Source organism: Branchiostoma floridae, chromosome 17 (assembly GCF_000003815.2).
Source record: "Branchiostoma floridae strain S238N-H82 chromosome 17, Bfl_VNyyK, whole genome shotgun sequence".
NCBI lineage: Eukaryota > Metazoa > Chordata > Leptocardii > Amphioxiformes > Branchiostomatidae > Branchiostoma > Branchiostoma floridae.
The window spans coordinates 7,281,850-7,292,124 of record NC_049995.1 but is presented as its reverse complement, the minus strand read 5'-3'; the positions used below and the strand labels follow the sequence as shown (position 1 = coordinate 7,292,124).

Here is a 10,275-nt window from a genome sequence, read left to right as displayed (position 1 = left end):
AGTATAATATCATCAATCAATAGTATTTTCAGAAAAGCACCCATTGGAAAGTAAAGAAAATTATATTTGTCAATAATTCTTACAAAAACAATACAACAAACATCATTTTCTTTACTTTTCCATGGGTGCTTTTTGGTGCATTTGTGTTTTTCTGATGCACAAGTAGTATAATATCATCAATCAATAGTATTTTCAGAAAACACTGCTGTTTGGTGAAGTTTGGGCACAATGATATTACATGGCACAATTCCCTGGCTAGTGATATTAATGTATGCACACATTGCATGATGGGAAGGTAAAAAGACACTACTTGGAGGTAACCTATAGTCTATTTCTAATTATATATGATAGTGTTTATCCTTGCCTTATCAGTCAGACAGATAGGAAAGTTGTAAGCAGGACTTTTAATACTAATCTAAAAGAAATTGGGTTCTGAAACTACATGGTTTCTCCTCTCTTTGTGATGTAGGTTTGTTTTGATATACATAATGATTACGATAAGAATGCCATAGATCAGATATCAAAGCCACATATTGACACAGAGCACTGGGAGGACTATGCAAATATGGCCGCCTTCGGTAAATATTGACCATGGTAAAATCCTAGTTTGATATCAGCCCTACAGCGTCGACTGTGGCTAAATAGTCCTACACGAGAATGACAGTCCCTGCCATGGCGCCATACAGGGCACATCTGTAAGCTGACTTGGGTCTGTTACAAAGTTCTTTTTGCAGGATCAGCTTGTGCGGGTAGTGGTGAGTGTGCATCTCCAGCTGGATCTGTCATTTACATGGAGGTCCTCCCAGTGCTCTGTGTCAATATGTGGCTTTGATATGTATATATACAGAGAAAGAGATCAGAAATTTACTCCAAGTTACCTGTGACCAAATAGCACTTCTCCGGGCTGACACCGTGGATGACATCCTTCAAAGCAGCCGAGGTCACAGTGACCAGGCCATGGGTCCTCACACGTCGGCGGGCAGGCTGTCCCACATGGGTCATAGTGCCACTCACACTCATCGTCTACGTTCAGGTCCTCACACTGTGTAGCTGTTTTGGGTGGATTTCATTCTGAGTCTGAATTCGTCAACTTGCATGTAACGCTAGTTTACCTTTATCCACAGGGTAACCTGTATCCGTTGCTTTCAAAAGAAGTATTTAGGGATATCAAGTCGACAGACGGCAGTTTAAAACTGTCGGTTGAACATATTACAACTTGATTCACCGTCCGTCCACACTTTAATACCGCGTGTGTAAACACAACGAATATAGGTTACCCTGTGGATAAAGGTGAACTAGCATTATATTGAGGGCATGTTCGACAGTTGTCAAACAAATCATGTCTGACTCTAACTACTGTTTCAAGCTGTGTAATGAAGATGACAATATAGTACATACATACCTACAATACATACAATATTATATCTACATTTTCATGGCTGTACACCATACTTGATAATTATACTTGATGTTAAAAGGTTCCAATTGACAGGTCACAGGAAAGTCAAGTTTTGAGTCATTGCATTACACACATGTATGTTTTGAGTAATGTATAATGATTTCTTAACGTCCTTCTCCTATTGCACACACCCCAACATTTAGAAAGGAACAGAAAGTCCTTCATGCACTGTAATACAGCTATTTTGCTAGAAGAGATTACATCTCTAATGTTCATGGTGACTGGAATTCTTAAAATATACTTACGACATATTTCTTGAGTTCTCCAGCGCACGTGGAAGCCGTACGTACTACATTTGTCAGCAAATGCAGCAACAGCTGTGCAGAAGCATTCGCAATCACCACCGCTGTCACATCCGCATGTGTCATAAACACAAGCATCGTAGTATGGCTTGGGGTTGACCTATAAAAATACAGGTAAATGTAGTACACATATACATGGAATTGTAAGACAAAAAGGACAATAAAATTTTCATATCATAACAAAATCAGATGAACATTATATAGTGCTTAGGCAAGGGACTGGCCCCTTGCTCCTCTTCTTCAGAACTCCCTAAGTCACTGGTCAACTTCAAATCAATTTCAATTCAGTTTTAGTTTCAGTTTATTCATTTAGCCAGGAAAGTATATCGCCTACTGGCGTTTTTCAATGCCTCCTGGGGGGCCGGGGGAACCCCAACATAAAATAACACAAAATTACACAAACTGATTAAAATGAAATCAAAGGTCAACTATTTACAATACAAACAACTCAAGATAACTTAATATGATAATAGTAATGATAATAGTAATAACAATGATATGCTTCTTCAGTGTTAATTACTACTGACCCTGACAGGCATAGCCAATTGCAATGATGAGTTTAAAACAGCTTATCAACAACATTTAGATGCCTTACCACACTATGGCAGCTGCCAAAGAGCTCCTCGTTCACAATGATACTGCAGTGCCGCCGAGCCCAAGGTTCACGATGAGGGTTGCGCTCACATGGAGAAATGACCTTTGTTTGGTCTGGACAAGCCTGAGTAACAAAACATAAAAATGGAAAGGTTTAAGTCTTTGCTCATTCATTAACACTTCAGATTGACTGTTGATAGTTCTCAATTGATGTTGTTTATTTTGATATATGTAATTAAGTGGAGGAGGGCTTTTACAGAATGGCTTCAACTGCTGTCAATTTTTCCACCAAGATGCCAGTTACTTTTACTCTGAAGAAGGTTGGTGAAAGTGGCCACAATAGTGAAGAAACATGGTAATATGAAATGCAATTCAATTTCTACATTGTACAACTGGATAAAAAACATACATTTATTTCCGGACGTTTTGAGTAATATCCATCACCCTTTTCAGCATCACTAGTAAATATTGTTTACCCGGATGTTTAAATGTCATATTTAACGTAAGAAGCTGTAATATAATTGTGTTCAAGCTTCAAATTCTAAGAGCCTTCACTGAGAAATTTGCAAGACACTGGACTGGCAATTGAGTGATGACCAATCTAACGAAATACAAAGACATATGCATGGCACTCTGCCACACATTTGATCAAATGACCAATTGTAAACTTACCGACGATATTTTCCAGCTGTTGCCAAAGTGGTAGCCAGTGGAAACCGGGTCTTGGTTGCGAGTTGTGAAGTCATCATTGGGGTTGTTGTTAAAGTTACCACACATCCCGCATACTTTTCCCCTGTATGGAGAAAATGTCCAAGGCTAGTCAGGGTTGGACGAGTTTTTTAAAGTTCACTTGTCACTTATTGGGCAAGCACATAAAGAAATTTACTTGCCAAAATTCAACAGTTACTGTTTATCTAATAAATCACTTCCAGCAATAGAATTTTTATCATTTCCATTTTTTCCATGTTGACCATTGCTTGATGTCATGACTGTAAAAAGTAACGAGTATATCAAGATCTCACTCAATGGAAAAAAAATAATGTTATAATGCATATTACGCCGAATTAAAAAGCAGTTACTCAAGCAACTGGATATGATTTTGGAAAATTATACTTGGAGTTTCCAGAATCATATCCAGTTGTTGTGAGTAACTGCTTTTTGGCGTATCTTATTACCTGGATGTCTTCAACCTTCATTGATGTATCATGCCTACTACCTTAAAGGTTTCGCTAGGCCTCCTAGGTGGGGCAAAAGACTTTATGTCCCCTCCAAACAATATATGAAGTATAAATCATATCTTATTCCATCAAACCCAAATACAGTAGAAGCCAGTTAATTGCACAACGGATAACCGCACACTTCTGTTAATTGTACGGAATGCCAAAGTCCCAAACCGGTGTGGTCCTGCTGGATAACTCCGCATTATTGCACCATCCGGATAATTGCTTCAAATACGCTGGCAAATGGGCTGTGCGATTAAACGGCTTCTACTGTAATAGAAACTGTAGAAAGAAGAATAACGCACTGGTGGTGGGGTGACAGCTTGATCCTGATTCTTGTCCCCCTATCCCAGATGATTGTAAGACCAATATCCACCTGCACAATGGTGAAGAAACCGATGGAAAAGATTCTCCAGCTGTGGTGAGAGAGACATTTTACATGAATGAATGAGTGAATGAATGAATCAATCAATCAATTTAATGCTCAACGATCACACAATGCACAATGTGTGGCAACCAATAACAACTACTTAGCTATAGTATATAGCCAATGGTACTATGGGGCTACATACAGGACAACACAATATTATGAATAACAGCACAGTCATGCATGAGTGATCTGGTCTCGCATTTGGAATAAAGTATGAATAAATTGACCTACGTAGGCGGACATATGAGTTGCACATGATAGCAGTGTATGGAAAATATTGTTCTATGTACCAGTAAGAGAGATGTGTGTTTTGGTTCTGATATTCTTAAGCTGCTCCTCTCTCTTTACTGTAGGTGGGACAGGTCATAGCAAAGTGGAATTCAATCACATGCATGGTACCAGCCTACTACATTGCATTATATATTGTTTTACAACAGAGCTGAAAAAGCTTAAGGAAGCGAAAATAATCAAATTCAGCACACCCTGTGCAAAGATATCTAATGCTGGTTGACATATCTTTTGGAACACATTTCCAGTGCTTAGAACATTAACAAAAATCCAAGGAGAGCAGTCCAAAATTAGAAAAACATTGCACAATTTGACAACAGATATTCAAAGCATATTTCACTACAGCTGGTAATAATAGCAATGTGACACAATATCACTGTTTATTGTGCGAACAGAAAAATGTGGCCTAGAAACTTGAAGAAATCCCTATTTAGTACCTTGTTCAACTAAGTATAATTATATAGCTGCTCTATGATTTATGTTCAACTTGACATATACACAAAAATTTAATTTCTGTGGATGAGTAAAAGAACATTTTGACTTGAAGATTGAAAATTTTAAATCATTACGGTATCATGGTGGCATTCTGTAATGTTCAAACCATGTATGACTGGGATTTCTTGTAACATCTTATATAATAATAATATGCATGTGCACCACAAAGATTATGGTTGTGGAACACGTGTATATTACCATCGATTTTGTTATTTTGACTTCTTTGTATGTCTTAGGTTATTACGCCTAATAGTATATACATGTACTTGATTGTTAGTAACTGTTATAGTCTTTTTGTGAATGACTGTTTGCTAAGTTTGTGCCATGTTGTTTGCTTGTATTCTAATCTGTTAAATAAGGAATAAGAAAGTCAACCCCAGTGATGAACCGGGACGAGGGGGTTACAAGCTTCGCCGCATTTGGGATTGTTTTCTAGCCACAAAAGCGCCACCTACATTGGCTACGTATAGCGGCAAGAAGCAGAACTCCAGTCAGAAGCTCTAAAAACGGTGTCTGAGAGACATCGAAATGTAAGCCAAGTAACTACCTACTGGTTGTGAAAAAGAATTCTCCTATATTTCTCCTATAATTCTCTCTATATTTTTCCTATATACTATACATAGATTTTACCAACCTGATGAAATTATTTTCAGGAACAACAGCGCAATTACTCACTTAAATTGTGTGAATCCATACAGGGAGCCTGCCACGGCTCGGGTGAACGGTTCTTTGTCTGGTTCCAGGATGATCTCCAAGAGCTGGAGGGTGATGGTGATAGACTTGGCACAGGTTGCGCCGGTGGTGCCACAAGGAACATTCTCAGCAACCACCCTGAACCGGCCCGTTTGGTTATGGCAGTGATCCTGAAATATACATGCAGAGAGGATGATGATGATCGATGATGAGGGTAAAAGCTTAGCAAAATCTTACATACATGAATATCTAAAGTTAATTATATGTTTTTACAAAATCATCATGTTATAGAATGAAGACTTTTTCTTTTAATGATGCCATTCTGAACAACATGCCAGGCACCTGTTAGTTTGCAAAATCCCATATATCTAAAGAAATTCTCTCTCAAATCAGTGGCATATTTTCTTGAACCGAAGCATGATACTTTTCTTTAAATTGGTGCAATTCTGATCAACGCGTCTGGCACTTATGAATTTGAAGTAACTGCCTGCCTAAGAAGAATGAAAACATTTTGTTATATGACGTAATTTGTCTCATTACAAAACAAACAATATGCAAACAATCTCTTATTAGCAAATTTATCTGAATACTATTTATCTCCTCTTTCCAAATCACATAATTATACAGTCATGTACATATATGTTGTAGATTGCGTCCTGAATAAGGGATGGTCATGATTTTTAGATGGTAGATAGCACTTGCTCTTCCAACAAACTGATATAATTTTGAGCCCCCCTATGGCAGCTTTTTATGGGACTGCAGGTGATTTGCAGTGTCAGAATTTAATTGAGGATAAATCAGGAAGTGAAATTTATTTTCATGAATTTTTACTTTGATATTTTAGCATGAAAGTTTCATCTGTGTTAAATTGGTAGAAAATTTATAGAAAAATGCTAACGCTTTACATTCAACACTGGAATTAACACAGTGACTATCATATTAGGGACATACCCCTCTAAGTTCTTTTATGAACTCCATTGACCTTGTTCATAGAATGAATAACCCTTATAACTTTGATATAACGCTAGTTCACCTTTATCCGTTGAGTTACCTATATCCGTTGTTTTTAAAAACAAGGTATTTTGGGATATCACGTCGACGGACGTTACTTTCAAATTGCAATATTTTCAGGATATTGCAGTTTAAAATTATCACCTGTCGACTTGATGTGTCTACGTATCCTGCATTCAAAAGCAACGGATATAGGTTACCCAACGAAAAAAGGTGAATTAGTGTTATCTCTCTTTTTCCTTACCGTAGCTAACACATAGCCACAGTCTCCCTGGAACCTGAATCTTATTCCATCAAAGGTAAAGTAGTGGGGGTCTCCGTAGATCGTGCAGGTGCCATCACACTGCTTAAATGTGCAGTTCCACATTCCTCCATTGCAATAACTGAAAAAGACAATGGCCACAAAATGAGTCAAACTGTCAAACCATGTAACAAGGTGTTCATTCTTTTAAATTTTATCAAAGTATGTCAGTAGAATTGGGAACGTCAGTGGAATATGCCTCATTTTGGATTTCCTTGGTCATCCGGGGTCATTGCACCAAAACGAGGCTAGTTTGTCACCATTGAATTATGCTATAGTATATGTAGGCCATCTTCATTGGTTTTGTCCCTATAACTTGAAATACTGCAGAGTATGCGCCTGTCATGACTTTAAAGTGACAATGCTGAACCCATAATATGTGACTATATATAGGAAAGGGATGATTCTCTTGAGCAAGAGGTGAATGGTAACATGCTGAGTATCTTGCTTGGTGGGTAAATCTCAAACTTATACCCTGACAGGGAGAGATTGAATGACTTACCAGGTGTTGCATTCCTTGATCACAAAGTCATCCCTCTCATACCAGTGGCCTCCGTAGCGACACCGGCAGTTTTCCGGTTCTACACATCTGTCGCCATCCTTCACTAGGTTCCCCGGGCAGACGCATCCTGGAGGAAAGGTTGTCACATGACAGCTTGTTAGGCTTACATCCCAATGGGAAAAAAAGGGGACTGTTTTTAAACACATTCAAGCACAACCCCCGCGTGGCTCGGTGGGGCAGTCCTTCCGAAAGAATCAAACTTTTCCTTAAAATCTACAAAACTTTACCATTTTCTTTTCTCACTTTATAATTACCGACCAAGAAGAAAGAATATTCTTGCTTAAGTCGTCCAACCCCTTGATATATGAAAATTAAATGACAATTCATCTCCCACTGCATGCGGAAAAGAAGTCAAGCCGTTATTTTCCTTTTGATTTCTCTATAGATCTCTTTTTTCTTCTACTAAATAGATATGTATACCACTGCTTTACTTTGTTTGCAATTAGCCCTCAGGCATGAACTTGCAATAAAGATTATTCAATATTTCAATAAAAGAAATGTTACAGAAATATGTGTCAGAAAGGGCCCCTGCAACAATATATAAAATGGGTTCTAGTTTATAGAATTGCCTATAGTATGTGCCTAGATGATTGAGGTAGACTATTGTGTAAGATGGTTACTAAGGAAATGCTAGTGTAAATATTTTGAAATGTTTTACTCGTGTTTATTTTGTCTTATGTTATATAGTGATACAAGTGTTTAAATTGCTATCAATGTTCTGTAATTTATGATTTGTGAATAAAATGTGGAAAAAAAGTTTACAGAAATAAAAGGAAGGGCAAACCTGAGACACATGTTGTTGCAAAGCAGAGTGATTCCTGGCCCAGCGTCTCACAAGTCGACTGGCAGGCTGCACCCTGGGTGTTGGCGTGCTCCGGTGCGCTACAGTCAATGTAATTCTGACCCTCGGGACAACTTTCTGCAAAGAAAATTGAAAAGCAAAAAATAGTTAAAAAGCAAAAATTTTGTGCGCACGCTCAAAATAGTTAATTAGCTGCCGAACTTTGACCCACGACCTGTAAACTCTCATCACTCTTTGTATGTGTCACTGGTGGATCATGAGGGGTTGTACCATAGCTCCTCCATCAAGTTTCACCCACCCATCCACCTCGTGGTTGCTCTTAAAAGTTCTTAACAAGCCCACTGTGTGTGAGTGCAGATAATTGTATTGCATGCATTCAACATGTTCTCCAATGAACACCATTTAAACATAATTACTAATACATGTACACACACCTCCGGATCCTTCCCATAAATGTTGAATGCTCCCAGCAGAAAAAGTAGTTTGTAACAATTTTGAAGTCTTTAGTATGGCCTAGTCTGCCCTTATACAAAAGACCATGACCTCCGAATGTCTATTGCAAGGTGCTAAGTGAGTGCCCTCTCCACTGTGTATGCTATTAAACCGGATCACAGTAATAGAGTATAACTGTTGAAAGAAAAGAGCTGTTTGAAGAGGCCACCAAATCCCACCCAAATTTCTCCACTCTGACCGACAGAAGGAAACTACAATTCGCCTTCTAACATCACAAAACCCACACATAATAGAAAAGGTTGGATCTTTCATCTTCCACTATCTCTAAAAAAGAAGTCGAACCCAATAGCCCAGAATCTAGAGTTAGCTTTTAGACTAGAGTAGACACTCTTATTCTTGTCAGAAAATGTACTCTTTCTTGTCACCTGCAATTAGCCCACAGGCAAGAATTACAATAAAATGATATAACACTAATATATAAGACTAAGTTCATCTTATCCGAGGGGTAACCTATATCCGTTGTAAGTTTAAAAAAAAACAGGGTATCTAAGGACTAAGGTTACATTAAAATCTCTCACCTGGTTCACCCCCAGGACTGGTACACATCACTTCGCCGTTGTAGCACTGGCTGTTGAACAAACCAGCAGAGAATATGTTGTTCAGTTAAAAGTTAAAATTTTAATACTCATGTATCAAATTGAGCATGAAGCTTGGGACATCTTAACTAACTGCCAAGATTGATTCATGACATCTGATTTCAACTTGAAGTCTTCAACAAGAAATAAATGAATCCACGCCTTGTGTCTGATAGCTTATCAAGTTTGGTTTGTTTGATTTCAGCAGTTAATCAAGACTGAAATTTCATATCATATAGTACACTGAAAATGAGAATAAAAGGTGTTAAATACCAATCTTTCATTGATCCGAGAGGCTGATACTGTGCACCCGCTAGCATCCACCGTCCCTCGAAGTAGCAAGGGCAGTCTCGCTTGAACACACATGTACCCTCCGGGGTTTCGTATTGGCCTGGAGGACAGTTGCAGCCGTCGACACATTGATCGTCACACAGGTGGTCTTCTTCGGCGAGTTCTCTGCACGTGCGGCCGCAGGAACTTCCACATTCCTGGTAAACTTTCCCAGGTGGACAGGTCACACCTAGCAACAGAAGAACCCAGAACAATAAATCATCATCATCATCATTAGTCATCCTCTATGAGGTGCAGCAAGAGAAGTTTGATGTCCAGTACAGTCTGTCATTCATCGCTGCGAGGAGTTCCGGACCATCTAGTCCAGTTTCTAATTCAATAAGCTTCTTTCAAGAACAATCAATAATAATGATAAAAAATGCTGCATGCAAAAGTTTTATTAATTCAAGATTAACCTTTCAATGTACACATACAATGCCTCTATTTTTATTTTTGTCCAGTACTTAAATCAATTTACCTGGAGGTTCACTTATCATTATTTGTATTATTATTCTATCATTACTACTAATGTTGCTAATACTACAAAAACTACTACTCTACTATCACCACTACTCTACTTCTGCTACTATTATTATTTTAATGACTATAATCAAACTACTACTCTACTATCACCACTACTCTACTTCTGCTACTATTATTATTTTAATGACTATAACCATCATTAGGATTGTCATGTACT

At 38.2% G+C, this 10,275-nt stretch overlaps 1 protein-coding gene across 1 annotated transcript in view; it reads right to left on the bottom strand.

Annotated features, from left to right (window-relative positions):
- LOC118405014 (mucin-5AC-like) overlaps positions 1–10,275 on the bottom strand; it is an 89,714-nt gene that overhangs the window by 76,076 nt on the left and 3,363 nt on the right. Inside the window, exons 4-14 of the mRNA XM_035804414.1 lie at positions 9,570–9,765; positions 9,189–9,238; positions 8,140–8,274; positions 7,296–7,422; positions 6,737–6,875; positions 5,464–5,651; positions 3,881–3,991; positions 3,028–3,148; positions 2,357–2,479; positions 1,705–1,861; positions 952–1,050 (exon numbers count right to left, since the gene is read on the bottom strand). Coding sequence (XP_035660307.1) covers positions 952–1,050; positions 1,705–1,861; positions 2,357–2,479; positions 3,028–3,148; positions 3,881–3,991; positions 5,464–5,651; positions 6,737–6,875; positions 7,296–7,422; positions 8,140–8,274; positions 9,189–9,238; positions 9,570–9,765 — 1,446 coding nt within the window. The remainder of the gene's footprint in view (positions 1–951; positions 1,051–1,704; positions 1,862–2,356; positions 2,480–3,027; positions 3,149–3,880; positions 3,992–5,463; positions 5,652–6,736; positions 6,876–7,295; positions 7,423–8,139; positions 8,275–9,188; positions 9,239–9,569; positions 9,766–10,275) is intronic.